This window comes from Hippocampus guttulatus, chromosome 16 (assembly GCF_054856545.1).
Source record: "Hippocampus guttulatus isolate MCC_2025c chromosome 16, RoL_Hgut_1.0, whole genome shotgun sequence".
Lineage (NCBI taxonomy): Eukaryota > Metazoa > Chordata > Actinopteri > Syngnathiformes > Syngnathidae > Hippocampus > Hippocampus guttulatus.
Window position 1 is genome coordinate 341,455 of NC_141276.1, and position 18,767 is coordinate 360,221.

At 56.5% G+C, this 18,767-nt stretch overlaps 2 protein-coding genes across 6 annotated transcripts; one reads left to right on the forward strand and one right to left on the reverse strand.

Moving 5' to 3' along the window:
* The first annotated feature begins 228 nt into the window (after positions 1-228).
* Positions 229-2,787, forward strand: LOC147192243 (RING finger protein 222). The gene has a single exon (XM_086132626.1). The coding sequence runs from the start codon at positions 288-290 to the stop codon at positions 930-932; it is 645 nt and encodes a 214-aa protein (XP_085988752.1). The 5' UTR covers positions 229-287; the 3' UTR covers positions 933-2,787.
* On the reverse strand, positions 1,966-18,630 carry LOC147192244 (rho GTPase-activating protein 44-like). 5 transcript variants are annotated; one of them, XM_086132613.1, is made up of 22 exons: positions 18,487-18,630; positions 15,067-15,106; positions 14,870-14,989; positions 14,325-14,401; positions 13,477-13,588; positions 13,323-13,399; positions 12,983-13,097; positions 12,826-12,894; positions 12,626-12,707; positions 11,967-12,094; positions 11,393-11,504; positions 10,797-10,878; positions 10,357-10,437; positions 10,128-10,241; positions 9,959-10,050; positions 9,443-9,629; positions 9,018-9,035; positions 8,670-8,843; positions 6,652-7,134; positions 5,865-5,962; positions 5,378-5,770; positions 1,966-4,874 (listed from the first exon to the last, which is right to left on the reverse strand). In XM_086132613.1, the coding sequence occupies exons 1-22, from the start codon at positions 18,537-18,539 to the stop codon at positions 4,732-4,734; spliced, it is 2,850 nt and encodes a 949-aa protein (XP_085988739.1). In that variant the 5' UTR covers positions 18,540-18,630; the 3' UTR covers positions 1,966-4,731. The 5 variants fall into 5 exon arrangements, with proteins under 5 accessions (XP_085988739.1, XP_085988740.1, XP_085988737.1 ...); XM_086132614.1 differs by lacking the exon at positions 9,018-9,035; XM_086132611.1 differs by having other exon boundaries at positions 9,959-10,437.
* Positions 18,631-18,767: the final 137 nt, after the last annotated feature.

Here is an 18,767-nt window from a genome sequence, read left to right on the forward strand (position 1 = left end):
TTTAAGAGTGAGGTCACAAATCGAAATCAACGTCTTCTTCTATCTCGAGGCACCACCGTGGTTGAACGGCCCTTTTATCACCGATGGGATTTCGTCAGCTATTGATAGGATAAATTCGCTGGTGGTTCACCCCGCCCCGCCCCGGGCCACAGGTGGCGGGTCCTGTTCTGCAAGAGTCGTCCCCGCCCAGTGAGGAGCGAGGAACGCGGAGGAGCAGGTGAGGTAAGACGCACAAACGCAGTTCCTGTACCTGCATCGACTCACCGATGTCCTGACTTCTATTTTCCATGTCACTCGACAAGGATGACGAGCCCCCGGGGGACACGCGCGAGTGCCCGGTGTGCTACGAGAGCCCGCGCGGGACGGAGAGAACGCTGAGCTGCGGGCACGCGTTCTGCCACGACTGCCTGGTCAAGTTGCTGCTCAGCATCCAGGTCGAAGGTCAAACGCGGCACACCCTGGCCTGTCCCGTGTGCAGACACCTCACCTTCATCAAGAAGCGGCGGAGCGAGCCGCCGGCCTTGGCGGAGGGCAAGGGGGAGCCCGAGGAGGACGCCGAAAGAGGAGGGCAGACTTTGGAGGTGCCCGCGGGCGCGCCGCTCACCCGGCCGGACGAGGACGGCGACGACGCCGCCCCCGCTTCCTTCTCCGGGCGGCTCCGGCGCTTCTTCTGCGGGGACGGCGAGGGCCTCCTTCGGCCGAGGCTCGTCCGGCCGAGTCCGCGCGGCGGCTCGGAGGTCTTCGTCATCGGCGCTCGGGGTAGACCCGTGACGGAGGACGACGCCTTCGGCGCGGCGCCGACGGCGGAGCGGCCGCCGAGAAGGCGCCGGCGCCGGCCGTGCGGCACGGCTCGGTGCCTCGCGGTGCTGCTCTCAGCCTTTACCACGATGGCACTGGTGGCCGCCGTTTTGCCATGGATCCTATTGGCCTAGTTCGGAGTCGGTGGACACGACGTGCCGTATATGAACGGCTACAGACAAACCGCTCGCTGTACTTCCGTGGGAGTGCACAAACTTGTGTCCTGCAACAACAACAACAAAAAGAGCCAGGTCAAAGCGGAGCTTCCAAAATGCTCATCGTACACGACACAGATGGTGTTCCCAAACGAGACTTTTTACGTTTGATCATTTGGCACAGCGTGATATCGGGCACTCTTTGATATTTATGGACAGAGCTTTGTGCACGGCAAACGCAAAGATTGAGCGGCCCGAACGGCTGACGTGACTCGCACGTGGCTCACTTCGTCCCGAGGCCAGGACGTGTTTTGTGTGATCGCACCACGCCGAGATGGAAGCGCTCAACTTTTCCTGGTGTGTCATCCCGCCGGGCCAGTCTTGCAGGTCACCCGCGAGGAGGTTTCCACTCCCCCAAGCGCGCCACGCCTCGATGAGCCACAAAATCGGGGGCAGTCTTGCAACACCTTTCTTGGAAAAAGTCACTCGGTTGCTTCAATTCAGTTGGGGCACACGCTGACGTATTCTACTGGCAGTCGACGGATGCCTCCGAGCCCGCTCGACCGAAAAATCGCAGCCGCTTTTGCCACAAGGACGGAAATCAAACCGAAACAACCCTTGTGACAACTCACTTCATTTCAATCAACAGCAATGCCAATTTCGACCTCATTTCTCGATAAAAAAAAAAAATGCATCCATTTCTGTCTTATTCAAATTTCTTTCAAACGTCACATTTTGCTTTTTATCAACCATTTTACCACCAAAATAAGAATGACCGAAGCAAATGAAAATCCACGATCCAAAAGACTGATCAAGGCGCATGCTTTTCCAGGATTCCCCTTCGTCGTTTGTGCCTCATTTAAACCGGTGCCCCCCCCCCCCCCCCCAAACCTTTTTTTGTGTCACAGACCAGTTGAGACAAGTTGCTGCGCCGTTTGCGGACCGGCAACCGTTTTTTTCCCCCATTGCTTTGAAATGGCCCGTTTTAAAGCACCACGGCTGACAACAGAGATGATGAGATTGTCAACATTTTATTCACCTTCATTCCTTTCAAACAATGTTCTTCGACTGCACAACAAATGTGAAGGAAAATAAAATGACACCGAGAAGGACTAAGAAATGGACCAATCAGGAAGAAACAATGCAAACCTAATAAGACTGAAGTGATGCTCCGAGTACGTAAGGCGTTAGCATGGTGGCTACTTGCAAAGGGGACACGATCGCTGGGTGGCTGCCGGCCAGCTGCGAGCGACGAATATGCTCACGTTTCCGCGGGCGGGCTCTGCAAACTCTGCTCGCTTTCTTTCACGCTTTCCACTTGAGCACTCGTGTGCGACTTGTTCAAACGATTCAACAGGTTTCTTGCATCGCCTTGTTTTTGACGGCATAGCCCGGACAACGGCTTCCTCCTCCACGTCGCCTGGGGAGGAACTTCTCTTGTCCAAATCTCTTCATCTTCGGAAGTCACGGCTGCCCGTCGAGCCGTGCCTTTCGCTGTACGTTTCCTGCTTCTTTCATTTATTGTTGACTTCGACTCGCAAAGCAACATGGAGGGTGGACTCCGATTGAAGCCACGTCCGATGGGTTAAATGTGCTCGGAGCACAGCTCGCGGGTCTGTCTCCCCGCGGCCTGATGCCGGCCCGCGGACCGGTGGTCGGGGACCGGATTTAAACCAGGTGAAGTTTTGGGGGTGGCGTCGGGGCTCTTGCAAATGACCAAATTGTGCAGTCTCAGAGTTTGCGGCCTGTTTGGCGAATGGAGGCGGCATCGCGTTACAGTAATACTGTTTGTCTAATGTTCATACATGGTCTACTAAAAACGAAAACAACTCAATCATATCGTTTGTTGACTGTGTCACATTCTATCAGCCTCCCGGTAGATCCAAGCATGTGACCATAGTTGTTAAAAAAAAAAAAAGTGTGAGGGCACTTGCAATGTCGCCATTTGATCGGCACAACTACCTCGAGAATATATGCCGTGACATGCGTCACTCAATAAATAAATAAATACAATCCAAAATATACAAGCGACGTTGATGAAAAGGTCCTCTTTGTTGTTCAAACTCGGATGCCATGCTCCGCCCAAACGGAATGGGGTGAAGGTGAAAAATCTTCATTGCTGACACCTGCAGGTGGGTCGCCGCAACTGCCTTTGGTGGGGAAAAACTGTAATTGCACTTCAGACATTTTCACTCCCAAAAAGAAAGAAAGAAAGAAAGGCAACCTCAAGTCTCACTTCCTGTCCGCCTCGCAGTGAACAACTACGCAACAGAAGGGGGGCGGGGGGGGTTGTCAGTGTGCACATTTTTTCAACTTCTCACATTTTCAAAACACAACTGATTGTAGCCTAAGTAAGTAGGTAATCAATAAATAAGGGCGTCCCTTTTGTTCCACCTGGGACAAAAATAACCTCACTTGGTCTACGCGCGAGTGACAAACATGTGCACGTATATACAGCTAACGGAGCTACGCCTCGCGCAGACGGCCGTTCCTCTCCAATATATCTGTATAGTCAATTTGTTGTCGCGTCATCATCGTATTTACATGCGGGGGACTGAGCCGCAAGCACTTGAACATAAAAGGCAGTGTGGAGTCGTTTCCCCCAAATAAATTGCCAAATTTGGGGGTCCGGCGCCTTGTTGATACTCCCCAAATTTTCCGCTCGCATTCTACTCATACTGCGCTGGTTCAAAAAGAGAGTCTGTGGTACTGATCATGTGTCCGAGCTACGACTACAAACGACTTCCTCAAATGGACGCCTCCCGAGAAAATGAATCACCGAGTCGAGAGCAGCACGTGACGATCCATCCGGACAACGCGCAGGTTAGGGCTCCGGAGAGGACGCGGCATTTGCCACCCACCGCAGAAAAAGAAACACTCTCCTCGCATAGATGCATGCCTTGCCCCCCCCCCCCCCCCTTCGAAACCACATCTTCTCCACAGAGGAGAGATGAGGCTTCCAAACAAGCAAACAAGTCCAAAAGAATGAGGTATCATTCCAATTCGAGTATTAGAGTTCAAAAAAAAGATAGATAGATAGATCCCGCTTTTTCTCCCTCAAAGAAAGAGGGATGAGGTGGGGGCAATGACCTGGAAGGATGGAATGTCATCTCCAATTGAAATTGGCCAGCGCGTGCCTCACCCACTCTCGAAAAAAACTAAACACCTCCCTTTTTTTTTTTTTGCAATTGGAGAGGAGCTGGCATCTGTAAAGTTGACATTGATGCAAAGGACGCGTCAGAAAAATGGTCAACGCTTCAACAACAACAAAAGTTGCAGAATATTAGACGTCGGCTGTGTTCCCATTTGAGAAAAAAAATTAACGGCCTCCTCAAATAAATACTGCAATAGGCAGATGGAGACAACGCCCCCCCCCAGCCCCCCCCCCAAAATTCCCTAATAGATAGCTGGTCGTCAGATGAGCTAAAAACTAACAAAAAAGAAAAAGGTCGGAAATGCGCGAGGCCACTATTTGAGGAAATCAACCCCATGCGCATCAAAGATGGCAAATTCATCACATTCATGTCACGCTCGATGCAAGCAAAGTCCTCAGCATACAACAAAATCGCATTGAAGGCAAAGCAAAAAGAGGGATCAACAGACCACGGCAAGACCACTCTTCAACAAAGCAAAAAAGAAGGAACGCGCTCGAATCCACTCTTCCCTCCTCAAGGCATCGCTTTGTCCCGAGTGCCATTTGACCCTTTTTCTTTCCGTTTTTTAAATTGAAATCGATGAGGCCAAGCGGCGCGTTTTCCCCTCAGGCCTTCGGCGGCGATCATAGAGTGGTCGCCAGCCGCTCCTCCTCGGGCGCGGCCTCCTCGGTGGCGGGCAGGGACCTCCTGCAGGGGGCGCCGCTGAACTCGTCGATGAGGCTGTCCAGATTGACATTGATGGAGGGGATCTCGTAACTGAAGATGTCTAATGCGTGGCGGGTGGACGGTGAACGAGAGGAGGACGCAGACAAAATGGAGCGACGTGGATGGGGATGAAGTGTAGAAAATGAGAGAGAGCAGAAATATTATTCGGGGCAGAAGATTTGAACTCCAAGCGGGCAACGTAACCGTCGGCCTCGCTCCGAGTGTCACGCTCCGGACCGCGCCGACAAAAGCCGTCGCATGCCGGCTGGTTTTCTCGGGTCAAAACCAGGATATGGCACTTGAGTGACAAGTTTCATACCCCGGTTCGAATGTTATCTGTAATGCTCTCGACATCACATGCTGAACAAGGAGCGAGATCGCGCGTATTCTCGGTTGCGCTACTTGATGGCAGCCCTTGGCAGGAGAAGGCCAAAGCGGTTCCAAAACGCTTGCGACTCTCCGCAATCGCCTATCTTTCCTCAAAAAAAAACGGCCATTCATCGAGGGACGGCGATTTCAAGCCTACACGAGGCCGCTGCGGCGCCACCCGTGTCTGATGTTTACCCGTTGACGTGCTCTCCCCCGGCGACGGTCCATCCGCGAGGACCTGCTCCGGCGGCGGGGCCTGGCCGGCGAACCCGACGGGGATGCCGGGCGGCTGCGGCGGGGGCAGGCTGGGTCTCTGCCTGGGCTTGGGGGCGGGCCGCGCTTTGGCGAGCGTCCCCGTCAGCGAGGGCGGGGACGAAAGGGAGCGGGGCGCCGCCGGAGGGGTCCGAGCCGGGGACGAAGGGGGCAGCGACTGGCCCGGGCTGCCGCAGAGCAATCCGTAAGGGGAGGGGGTGCCGGGCGGGGCGGGCGACGGGCTGACCGGTGACGGCTGACCCGCGGAGCGCTCGCACACGGCGCCCGACTGGCAGTGCGGGACCTTGGGAGGCACGGGGGCCAACTTTTTGGAACCTGGGAGCACAAATCACACGGCGTCAATTCCCGTCACCGCACCAGACAAAGAGCCGAAGAGGACCTTTGCGCTCCGCGGGGCGGGAGCACTGACCGCTGCTCGGCGGACTGCAGTTAGGGGGCGCCGTCGGACCGGCCGCTTGGAAGCCCTTGTGGCCGATGACGGGGGAGAGCTCGTTCCCCTTCAGCGAGCTGGCAAAAGCACAAAGGCACCAAAGTTCAGTCCCAGCCGCCGATCGGAGACGCCGCGATGAAAAGGCCGCGGCCAGTTTGACAGCATTTGCTTTGCGAAATGCACGCGCACGATGCATTCAGATGCCGTCATCATCCTCGCGGACTCTGGATTTCTTTTCTCGCCAAGGCTTTGAAAAACAATTAACATAGCCACCCGACAAACGACCCGACATTCGCTTCTTCCGGAACACGGGCAACGGCGGGCGGAAGCGGCCGTCTTCGGGGCGCACCCTGAAGCGCTCGCCGGCCCGTCGCGGGGCACGCAGAGACCAACGACCATCCGCGCTCACACTCACACCCGAGGACCATTTCCAGTGCTCCATTCGTGATTTTGCACTGCGGGAAGACACCGCAGCTCAGCGCGACGGTTTTAAAATCACGCCCGAGTTTTCGTTCCCTGTCATAAGCGTGCAGCGAAACCTCGGCGATGTCGCGGTTTATCATTTGCGCACGCTTCGGCGCTGACTTTTCTGCTCAAAATATCTGTCGAGGAAATTCTCGTTTTATGGCTCGAGCGGCGCAAGCCTCGGTCGCCTTGAAACCGATCCGCCCCGCAGGAAGGGGGCGAGGAAAACGGCAGAAAGAAAAGCCAGCAGGCAGGCGAGGCGAGAGGGCGGCGCTCGCCCTCGGGGGTGCGTCATATTTACCTAGTCAGCCGGGGGAGTCCTCTCTCTCTGGCGCACGGACAGGCGGCCCACGGGAGGGGCGGGGGCGCGCAGGAAGGGAGGCTAGGGGGGTTGCCCGGCGACGGCTCGTGGCGGGCGAGCACCGGGGGGGCTTTGATGTAGAGCGCCGACGCGTTAGTGTCGGCCGGGGGGGCCCGCGAGCCGTCGCCGGGCGGGCTGTGCTTGGGGAAGTGCAGGCAGCTGGGCTTGGGGTTGGAATTGATGTCGAGCGACGAGGACGAGGAGGAAGAGGAGGAGGACGGCGGCGGCGGCGCTGGCGGGGTGAAGCCCGACCAGCGCTGCGGCGGGGGCGAGGCCGGGGGCTGCGACTCGGGGCCGGGCGCTACCGGACGAGCGCAGGGAGGGGGCTTGGGGTAGAAGTGGTGCTGGTGGTGGGAGGCGGCGGGGTAGGGGGGCGGCGGGTGGGCGTGGGAGGTGTCCGGCCGATTGGGCGACACGTCTGAGCTGCGGATATTAAGAGAATAGACAGCACAGAAGAACTCAACGGGGAGAAGAACTGGCGCGAGAGGAGGACAAGCTGTGCGGATGATGGGGGGGAGCGGGGGGGGGGGGGGGTGATTGTTTAGCTGGTCCGAATCAAGAAGAAAAAAAAGAGAAAAAGAAGGCCTGCTGGTGGGCGGTGCGGCTGGTGCAACACACTCAGCGGATGAGGGCTGGACCGGGCGCCAAAAATCATCTCATCAAGATTCTCTTTTTTTTTCAGATGCCATCCTCTTCCCATATATTCTTTGACAAACGCAACCCCCCCCCCCAAAAAAAACAAGCATATTTATGAATTATAGCGAAACAAATGGCAATCTTTGCGAAAATTGCATTCAACTCCATTGCAATGTCCATTGGACTCCGATTACTTGCACAACCCAATTGTAAATGCGCGCGCACACACACACACACACAAGCGCAAAGGAAGTGCAACGGAAAGAGGCTGGCAAAGCCGTCAAGCGTGAGTCCACACGCCGCTCGGAGCTGCGGGGAGGGCGACACTTTGGCAAAAGCCGCTTGGCGCCCCCGAAGCCACGTGACCCGCTCGCACGGCGGCTCCCACGGTCGCCTGGCAGCGTGGCACAGACGCCAGCTGAAAGAGTCACGCGAGCCCTCTTGAGGGGAGGGCGACCGATCACGTGATACCGTATTTCCGACAAAAGGGGCGGAGTCGCCATGAAAGCAAAGCCACCTTGGATGTCAAGGCAGTGGTGCTTTGACTTATGAGTTGAGTCGGTTCTCTGACTCTCAAATCATCGTTCCGCGGTGAAATCGACGGAAAACGCCATTTTCGTCCTCCGTTCAAAGGAACGAGCAATGTGCGACACGGCACTTGAGCACAACACGGTGGTATCGTAAAAGGTCAAAGGTCAAAAAAGCAGCTTGAAATTGGGTGATGTGACAAAGGCCACGTCACCGTTTTGGTGCTCCTGCCAAGCCGATGTTAACGTCACGCCAGTCATTCGCCGAAGGCCCAATTTTTTGGGTGCTGTTGTTAATTTACTTTAAGGTGAGAGACCAATTACATTCAGAAAATCCGACCTCTCACGCGTGAATGTTTTTTTTTCCAAGACTTTTGAAAGAATGAACGTGAAAGGTCATGTCTTCAAGGCCTCGTTTTGAGCTTCAGGGTTCTTCGAAAGGATGTGCAGGAACCCTGTCAACAGTTGTGACGACTGCCACTTTGACGTGCGTTTCAGGAGCCCATCAATGGCATTTTGCATTGTCTGCCAGCATACTACTGGAAATGAAGAATTGTGACTTTAAACCTCAAATCTCGCAACTCGGGACACACACACACACAGATGAAAAAAAGAAAGCAAATCTCGAAAGTCTCTTGGACCTCAGCTCATTTGTAAGTCAAAGTACCACCGTATTAGCATGCATGAAATCCAGCGAGGTGTCAATCTTTTTGGAGCATCCGATGAAGGCGGTGAACAGACCAATGACGATGCGAGCAAGAAGCGGCAGCGGCAGTCCGAGCATCGGCGTCTTACCCGACGATCCTTTCCGCGGGGGGCGGCGTGGCGGCCGGCGAGGGGGCAAAGTCGCCGGCCGGCTCGGCGGCGGCGAGCGAGTCGGCGCCCGCGGGGGTGGAGCAGGTCTTGCGGGCCAGCGTGGACGATCCCTTGCGCGACACCCAGGAAGTATCCATGACTCGCACGCCCATGCTGGAGGCGCACGCACACACACACACACACACACACACACACACACACACACACACACACACACACACACACACACACACGTGCGAAAGAAGCATTAGCTGCAGTGTAAAGCCACAAAGTGGAAATGAGCATGTGGGAAAGAGGCGAGGGTGGGGAGAGGCCATGATACAGTACCTTTGGATTTTCCTAATGCTGCATTCGTAAGGGGGGTCACGGGGGGAGGGGGAAAGAAGGGCACACGATGTCAGAAACTTGCTTCACGTACACGCTTCTCAACGGCATGCTCGGGACACGCAAATGATCTTTGCTCTTTGGCGCTTCTAAAAGGGCCCTCGCGACTGTCACGGCAGCTTCTGATGAGAGCACAGTGACGGCGACTGGGGGGGGGGGGGGGGCGCGGGAGGACGGGAGAAATGTTTGAGGAGCGAACGGGGCCGCGTCCCCATGGAGACAGTGTCATTCATTCCTGGATAGCGGCCGGATGGGGAGGGGGAGCGGCTACCGCAGGAAATGGGGTGACAGAAGCAAGACGGTGTCAAGAGCACACCTGTGGGGATGATTGGGGAAAAAAGACAAGCGCGCGGGGGCGTCATCATTACCCGTCCTTCTTGTAGAATTCCAGCATCATGTTGTCCGTGGCAACGCTGAGGGGGCGCCGGCTCTGGTCGTGGTGCGGCTGCTTGCGTTCCGACTGCTCCATGTCGGGGGACGGCATGGAGCTGTAGTTGGAGTTGTGGTTGGCGTGGACGGGGCTGCCGTAACTGCCGCTTAGGTTGAATTCCATCTCTGATTTGATAGGGATGGGGGGATGGGGGGGGGGGGGGGGGTTCTGTCAGAGCCTCATACTCGCAAACATTCATATGAATAGAAATGCCGCTCATCCGTTCCAACCAGCACCTTTTAGATAAACAAAGGCAACTGGACAGTTTTTTGAAACCGCATCTATGAAAAGAATGTCAAGAATTCAACAGTTCCAAATACCTAGCGGCATTTTGAAGCCACTTCTGGCGCGTGTGCGTGTCATTATTTTGACAATTGTGCTCTTGCATCAATACGCGCACACGCACACACGCTATTTGATGGCCGCGAGAGCGCCGGAGAATCGCGACGCTCACCTCCAGGGAAGAACCAATCGGCGTGCTGGATGATGGGCTCGATGATTCCGACGATCTGCAGCGACAGCGTGGTCATCATCTCCGTCATGTCCCTGCAAAGACGGGGCGGGGCCACACGCTCGCAACGCCCGGCGTCGATGAGAAGGGACCCGTTGCTATGGATACGTACGGCTCGGTGCGCGTCCACAGCAAGTTGGGGCCGAGGACGATGGCCATGTTGCCGGGCGTCATCTTGTTGGCGTCCCGGTACTCGCTCAGTTTGGCGAAGAATTTCACCAGATATCTGTGGTGGTCTCACACACATCTTCAAGCCTCTTGTTTGCCGCTCACAGTTCGGCAAGGCAAATGCCCGCCGCCGCACCATCACCCGCCCCCCCAAAAAAAAGGAAGTGACTGACCTAAAGTTGTTGAAGTTATCCGTGGGCAGTTTCTCACACGCTGCCATCAATGCTCGGAGTCTCTTGTCCATATCTTGAATGCTGAGGAAACAGAAGGATCACCCGCGGTGTCGAATTCGGGAAAACGAGGGCGACAGATTCGGGCAAGCCAATTGATTAGGTACACCCGCCCCATCAGCCGCTATTCCTTCGGCTCCTTCACCGCGGGGGTCCAAAGGCAAAGCCCCCGAGACGACGCGCTCGGCGAGCATCGCCCGAGAGAGCGGGCCTCCTCGGCCGACTCCGGCTCCAGCTCGGGAACGTCTCCGATTGCTCGCGCGGGCGCTGAGCAATCGGAGCCGCGGTTGAAAAAGAACACGCGGACATCGTAGGGCGAGCCCGGCGCCGGCGACGGCGGCTCGAACGGGCGTACCTAACGAAGTGGCCGACGAGAGACTCACTTGGAGGCCCGGATCCACTCGTCGTAAAGCTCGGCGGTCATCAGCGGCTCGGGAAGTTCGCGCAGGTACGATTTGAGAGCGCCTGTGGGCGTGAGACACGTGAGCTTCGTTGAATTCTTTTCTTCTTTTTCAAGGCACGTGCAATGGTTCGACGGTTCAAAACGGGAGGCCGCCGAAATGAATGCAAACGCAATCAAAAGCGTTCCAGAGCTCCCAAAAATGGGGCGGCACGGGTTTCCGATTGGACGAAGAGAAGCACTCCAAAATGTTCTCCTTTATAAAGACGGACGCGAACCACATAAGAGAAGAGAACGTACAAAGTGCTGCCTCCGTGAATGAAAAAAACAAAAATGGCGTTCTCGCTTCTTGTCCTGATGCGCATTTGCTTATTTTTCTCACGCACCGGGCTCCGCTTCCACAAGCGGAAGCCATTCATTGGCCTCGTTGCAACGGCGGGGTGAAATCACGTCACACGCACATGCCACCAAGTTTGAAGTTGTCAAGAAGAAAAAAAAAAAAATGCCATCACGTCTCCTTTAAAAGGCGGCGCAGTAGTCGCCGTGGCCACGGAAGCCATCTCGGTTGTCGGCGTTAACCTGCAATGGCGTGCGGGTCGGACGAGTACTCCTGCACGTCGAGAACGCCGCAGTCCAGGGAGGCTTTCAGCTTCTTCAGCTTGGAGGCTGACGGAGCCACTCGGAAGAGGCCCTGCGCGCAAATGTTGCAAAGCGCACACGCTACGTCACAAATGAAACTCAAAGAACAAACGCATCAAAGTTTCAAGCCGCCAAGCCACACAGGAAGTCTGCCCCCTTTTGGATTTGAAGCGGCCCCTTTTTCAATTTGGCCCGCCGCCGGGGCTCCCTCAAAGAGAAATTCTCCCCCAAGAGTATGTGCGGTCGTCACGAAATTTGGACCTGGCCCAATTCGGAGAGGAGCGACGCCATTTTGCAAACATCTCCCGTCGCCGTCTTTGCGTCGTGACTTGGATGGCGCGTTTGGCGCGCGACGCCAAGCGCCATTTTCCGCGGCTACGTTTCTCGCATTGGATCCGATTGGCGAGTCGGCGAACGTCGTCGCCCTCGAATTGCGTTTCTCCGGGGCGACAGACGATCTGCGCCGGCTTCGGGCGGACGCGCGAGGCGAGGCGTGACGGCGGATGCGATCTACCTCCTCTTGCATGCCGCACTCCAGCAGCACGGTGACGCACGCTTCGATGGGGAAGGCGATCTCCCGGCCGCTAACGTTCAGGTGCTCCCCCAGAGACTTGCCAAACGACGGCTTCTCCGCCCACGCCTCTGCAAGGCAGCGCCGCGTCCGCACTTCAGGTCATCGACAAACGCGCTTCCTCGCCGCCTGCCCAATTTGTCACTTTGCCAACGCGCCGTGAAACGGACGGTCTTCTTCTAACGCCGAGGAAGGGCTCTCGCCGGGGTGAGGTGGGATGCGAACAAGAGCCGGATCGGCCACTCGCTACGAAGAGTTCTTCGTCGAGCGACCGGGACGGCGTCTCCGTGTCTGACTAACGCGGGACGGGACAAGATGGCGTCCAATCCACGGCGACCGGGTCGTTGGCCCCTTCTCAAGCTCTCTCGTTTTCCCCCAGATGGGGTTTGGGAGTTTTTCCTCGCGCTCATCCAGGGGATGAGGTCAACATATGCGGGAATGCGAAGCCCTTCGGGACCGTTTGTGAGGAAGGGCGAAGAAAAGCGAGGCGCCACTCGACGGACCGCGGGTGGCAAGTCGTCGGGCAGATCGACGTCTCCTCGCCGAATCAAAGAGATCTCGCTCGCGCCGCAGGGTGAGGGCGGGCTCTCTGACTCACTGACCTTGGTGCGCCTTAATTTGGGGCAGGATGCTGTTGAGAATCTCCAGCGACTTCCTGTGATATTCGGCTTGCGTCTCGATGAGCTGCGGAAGGATTTCCAAGAAGGACGCGGCGGGATTACTTTGACCGCGCGTGCAGGGAGAACGCACGCGTAAAGAGGGCGGAGGATTTCCCGCCGGAGGCCGCGAGACGCGTACTTACGGTCTGGAAGTAATTTGCATAGTCCATTTCTTTGGCCACAAAGCCGTACATATCGGCCGAGAGCTGATCCTGAAACGAGACGAGCCACAAAGGGCCTCTTTGAAGGCGTCCCGGGTAAGACGCGGGACACGGTGCCACGAGGCCCGGCGAGTCTGACCCTGCAGATCTCCATCCGAGTGGCCGCCTCCTCCATCTCCTCTCGGAGCGACTCGGACTTGGCGCCGGGCTGGAGGGCGCTCGGGTGGCCGGACGACTTGGACGACTGCTGGAATCTGCGGGCGTTCCGAAGGATTAGTCGCACCTTGGACTTTTTTTTTTAGGCCCGACTTTTGGCTCGTGACGGACACGGCTACCAAACGTCGCCCGAATACGCCCGACCGGCCCCCGGGGCCGAATTTGCACGGCGGTTCCGCCGAGCGCCGCGGCACCGATTTTGGAGGCTGGCACCAGAACGCCGTCATCCAAAGATACGAGCCCGAGCGAAGTTTCATCTTCACCTTGTTCGCGACGAGTCCATGTCCAAGACCAGCTTGGCTAAGTGCTTTCTTTGTTTCTGTATGTTGGGGATGTCCACCTGAGAAGCAGGAAGACGAGCTCAGTAGAACGCCGTCAACATGCGGCCGGCGGGCGCGTTCGGCGGCGTCCCGGCACCTCGGCGAGCGCGTAGAGCGGCTCCACCACGTCTCGCTCGATCTGCGACTCAAAGTCCGTCAGCTCCCGGGCCAACTTCTCCTCCGTCTCGCCGCACGTCTTCAGCATCGTCCTGTTTGGACACATCCGGTACAATGAAGGCGCCGACGGGCGTTGCGAGGACAAAGAGGATTCGGCGGCGGGCAAACCGAACGAAAAAGAAAGCCCCGGACTTTTTCCCCACGCCTTGCGTACAAATACTTGGCGCCGTGCCCGTCCGGCGTCAGATTAAACAACCGAGTGGATCTTTTCCTACTTCGGAAAATGTGTCTGCGAACGAGCCACTCGGAATTTCCCAAGCGTGACTGTCGAATGGAAAAATGCGTGCTTTGGCGCCATGTTGCGGCATCCTCGTGCCAAGGAACTATGTTGAATTGACTGCAGGAGCTTCTGTTTTGTGGAGTTGAAAAGCTGTCCTTTGCTGCCATCTTTTGGCCTTATGAACCCTTCACTTCATCCAATCGAGTCATAGGATCCAAATAGGAGGGCACTACTGCATGCGGAAGAACCATCATGTCCAAGCTAAAAGGTGAGCGCAGCTTAGCAGAAGCCGACGACGACACCCGATCACGTTCCCCATTCGCATGTTGGGCGAAATTGTCAACGTTGTTCCTGATGAAGCGCCGCAGCCATGAGTGAAAATACAACGGAACCTTTCCATAAAAAGTGCCCGCATTTGTTGCTCGTTGCTTTCATTTCGAACATTGTCTCTGGAGCCCCCCCGCCAAAAAAAGCGAGAAACCCCCCGATTTCAAGTCGACGCAAAGTCGCGTCTGGTTGTTGAGAGAGAGGAATGTGAGCGAACGTACCCCAAGAGCGAGTCATCTCCCAACACCGCCGCTCCCTCCACCAGGCTTTGGGCCAGGATGCTGAGTGGCAGCTTTTTCTGCCACGACGGAGACACAAACACGTCATCGAGAGAGGCGAGGGCGGCCGTCAGAGGTCATCGTCGGGGTTTACCGCCCACGCACACGACCGAAACACTCTCATAGGAAAACTGTCTCGCACGCACACGACGGCAACACTCGCGCAAACGCAAACGACTGCAACGTTTCCACTCTATCAGGCGCACGTGAAGGACTCTCACGCTCACCCCGGGGGAAACGCTCTGACCCCAAGTGAAATACCTTCACACAAAGAGGTGGAGCGCATTCCCCACGCGGAATGCAAATGCTCTCACGCATTAACCGCTGAAACGATGACAAATCATCTGCTCTCACATCACAAACAGTGGCGAGGACCACCGAAACTCTTTGGCCTAGCCGAGGGAAACGTACGACCGAAAAGCTCTCGTGCCACAAAAGTGACATACACGCGTATTTCGGTCTGGAATAGAAGGAGATCATTTCCTCACAGAAGGCGACTTGACGGACTTCTTCTCCACGTCGAGCCCCTGCTGACCCTGCAGGCAGGCCGTTAGCCTCTTGTGGGTGCCGTGCGTCACTTGTTTGACCAGGTCCAGACGCTTCTCCACCTGCGACGCGCACACGCTTGAAAGGCGCACGCACGCACGCGCGCGCGCGCGGCAAGCTGACACGGTACAATTCTTACCTGCAAGAGGTCTTCGCTGAACACCTCGGTTTTTTCAGCCCTGAAGACAAGAAAGCGAGACATTAAACCGCGTGAGAAATGGTCTGGCCTCACCGTAGCTCTCCGAGCTCCTCCGCCGATCGCCGATACCCGCCGCCCCAGGCCCGCAACGGACCGCGCGCTCTTGGAGGCAGCGAAAACTAAGCCGAGGCCCGGAGGGGGCGGAGCCTTTTCCGTCGCTGGTCGCCCTCTTCGGAATGAACATCGGGCGAGCCCCTACGCTGTTCATCTTTCAAACTTCTTCTTTGGCTTTCGACTCAGCATGAGAATTGATTTTTTTAGGGCTTCTTTTAGGTCTTTGTTCTTCATGCACTGTTTGCTAGTTTGTTATTGCATGAATGGTTTTGGCTGCGCGCACAGCACTTTGCCCGCAGCGTTGCTCGTTTGAAAGCGCTCGAGAAATACGGCCGAGTTGGAGTTGAGTTTCTGAGTGACTACTCGTACGTAACTGGTACGGCTTTGAAAAAACAGTGGCCCAAAAGCGGCTCTCGAATGCTCGTGCGGGTCCAACTCCAAATTTCGTGACTCTCCCCGTAGCCAGCCCGCTTTTAAGACCGCGGGAAACGTGCGAAACAGACGAGAGCAGATTGCCGCGGCAAAGAGAGGGAGACCAAAATAAACCCCGCAAATTGGGCACACTGCTTTGTGGGGGACGAGCTTTGCTTTCTGGCATTTTGCACACTTGATTAAGTCTCATATCAGCCATGGCGTCAGAAATAAATGAATGGCATTCGGGAGAATAAATGATTCGGATTTAGCTTGGAAATGCACGTGAGCGTTTCTGATGGTGTTTCGACTTCCCACACGCGAGGACGTAGCGCATGATGGGCAAAGCGGCGTGATTGCCTTGAGGGAAACGGGGAAAGTGTTGGCTGGGTCACGACAACAGAAGCAAGTGCGTTTGTCTCCATCATTTGGAGATGACGAGCATCGCGGTGCAAAGATCCTGGGAGCAAAGCGAACATGTGGGAGAGGCGCCACCGGTGGTGTGTGTGTGTGCGTGCGCGCGCGCGCTCATGATTATCGCTGACCATCTGCCGCTTTGCCGCCTTTCGGCTACCTGAGGCTCTTGATGACTCAACAGTGGCGCGCACATTCGTTGGTTCATGCACGGTCACAGAGGTAACGGCGGCATAGCACGACGACATCCGCCGCTCAAGCACAGAACTGTCCAAAATGTTTTCACCAATTCGGCTTGAGCCAACCCCCCCCCCCCCCCTTCTCCAGCCACTCATTGATGAAGGCAAAGATGTTTGTCTGGATTAGCGTCTTGAAATCTGGTGAAAAGTGCACTGAGCGTCTTGAGCGGCGGATCAACGGAGCGCCAAGCCAATGAATGGGGCTAATATTTACGCACGGAGTAAGCCGGCCTCCGCCGGCTGGCTGCGACCTTTTGAGAAGAGGAAGAGCCACGAGAGAACATTTGAAGGCCTTCCACTTTCTCCCGTGCTTACCTTCACCCATCCCAACTAAACGCCGGACGGATCGCCAGCCAGTCGCAGGACACACATACTGACAAACCAGCATTCACAACTGTGGACAACGACAGAGGGACGCTATTAGCATCGTACGTGGCTAACTTCATCAGAATTGAGGCCGTCGATGTAGGTCAGCGCTCGCGAGAACGCGTCGCCCGGCGAAGAAGGCCGCGAGGAGGGCAGCGGAGCAGAATGATGGCCTCGGGCCTCGGCAGGGTTCCGACCGGCGTGAGATCCAGGGCCAAAAAGACACATGAAGCGAGAGATGCTTGCTTGGACTTCTAGCTGAGCTCCACAAGCGGGGACGGGGAGCAAAAAAAGAACAGCAAAAGCCACTTTACCGTACGTGTCCGGCAAAAGTAGGTCAGCGTTCCACGCTGGCGTAATCAAGCTCTCGAGATGCGAGCGCGAGACGGCGGCGGCAAACTCGGCTCGCTTCCAAAGCGGCCGCCGTTCGGGCCTTAGTCAACCGCACTTTCGAGTTGTTTCCTGGCAACGCGAGTCGCAGATTGTTGGCAAACTAAAGACTAAACAAATAGAGACGCGGCCTCCGAGAGGCACTCGCAGCGTCACGGGGCGCTCGAGCGCATTCGCTTCTGACCGCCGACGGACTCGAGAGAGCGCGAAGCCCGCAAAGAATGCGTGCGGCTCCACCGAGGAGCGGCGGTGCCTCGCTTGCCACCTCGGCAAAAGTCGAGCTGCGCTCATGCTAGCTGTCGGCTAGCGGATGTGACGCGCTTGCATACGGAGCAAGAGCTTGTTTTGAAGGCCGGCGAGGACGGTTTACATAACGGCATCTTGCGGATGCTATTAAAATAGCCCAGGGTGCGCGCGCTGCACGGTCCGGGAGCGTCCAAGCAAAAGGAAGCTTGTAAAAGTCAGCGGGGGGTGTGGGAGGGGGGGCTATGTTTGAGTGTCATTATATTTGTCTCTTGCTGTTTGTAAAACAATCGGCAAAGGTGTCAGCCCTGAAAAAGAATTGAAAAAACCAATTGACAAGACCCGATATCCGCCGATTAAATCGGCCGGTTGATTGATGCATACGCTGGCGCGGGCGGACGGGTCTGCTTTTCAAAATTGAACTTCTGTTCGACTCCAGTGATCAGTAAATCGTTTCTTTTTTTTTTCCAGTCTTTGGCACATTTAGAGTCTTGGTTGAGCGCACGCTTTGGGGGCATGGGAGAAAGCCAGAAGAAAAAGAAAACAACCTGACGACGCTGCCATGTCACTCTGTCAACCACGCCCCTTCAAGGCACACACCCAACAGCGCACACAGGGATCCACTTCTCTCTTTGACCAGCATGACACACACTTGCCCTCTTATGCGTGAGTAACAAATAATCCTAAGAATAAAAAGAAGGGGCCAGGCAAACAGCTAGGATGGGGGGAAAAAAAAAATCAGCAAGTCGCTGTCATAAACGTCGAGCCACGCCGAGCGCTCCGAAAGGGCTCCAATGCCCAAGTGCAATGAAACCAAATCCAAAAGGTGAGACGTTTTGTGCTGCGGCTTCCTGCACTTCGGTGACCGAGTGACGCAGGGACAAACGCGACCTTCGGGACACCTGACGTCCCAGGCATGCACGCCGGTCGCGAGGGCGTGAGGGGAGGGGCGGGGGCGGGGGCGGTTCCCCTCCAAACAGCTGACTGCGCCATGAAAACGCTTGGCGCGTCGGATGCGGCGAGCTTTTCCGCGGGCAGGCCGCGTGGGGGTGGGGGGGCAACGCGCCTCCCACACGCGCGCTGCCTATGCGGTAGCGCGCGCGCGCGCGCTCCCGCCCACGCGCTCCGACGACCTTCGCGCTTCGACGAAGGCGCCGATGCGAATGAGGCGTGATGAAACGGCAACTTGGGAGCGGGCGGGGTGGCGCTGCGGAACGGCGCGCGCGAGCCGCGCGCTTCTTACCTTCCCACCGTTTGATTGGCGAGCTGCCTCATCCGATTGAACTGCTTCTTCATCTCGAACGGAGCCGCGATCAGCGCCGAGCGGCCCGCATCGCTGCGACGGAACGATGCCGCTTCAAAGAAGAGGGAAAGAAGGAACCGACGCAAAGGCAAAAAGCTGCCACAAAAACGCGAGCCGTTCTCAAGAGGCGCGGCGACAACCCAAATCCAAGCGTCTCGGTTTTACGCTCCCCGTCGCCTCCTGCGCCCGCCCGCGAAAACGCGCGCTGCGCGGTTCCATGC

What these genes read in the sequence shown, in the direction of transcription:
- LOC147192243 (XM_086132626.1), top strand. Translation starts at nt 288, where the DNA reads ATGTCACTCGACAAGGATGACGAGCCCCCGGGGGACACGCGCGAGTGC.
- LOC147192244 (XM_086132611.1), bottom strand. Translation starts at nt 18,539, where the DNA reads ATGAAGAAGCAGTTCAATCGGATGAGGCAGCTCGCCAATCAAACGGTG. An exon ending in GGAGATGACTCGCTCTTGGG is followed by an intron (nt 13,589 to 14,324) that starts GTACGTTCGCTC and finishes GTGTCCAAACAG; the next exon opens with GACGATGCTGAAGACGTGCG. An exon ending in CCAAATTAAGGCGCACCAAG is followed by an intron (nt 12,095 to 12,625) that starts GTCAGTGAGTCA and finishes GCTGCCTTGCAG; the next exon opens with AGGCGTGGGCGGAGAAGCCG.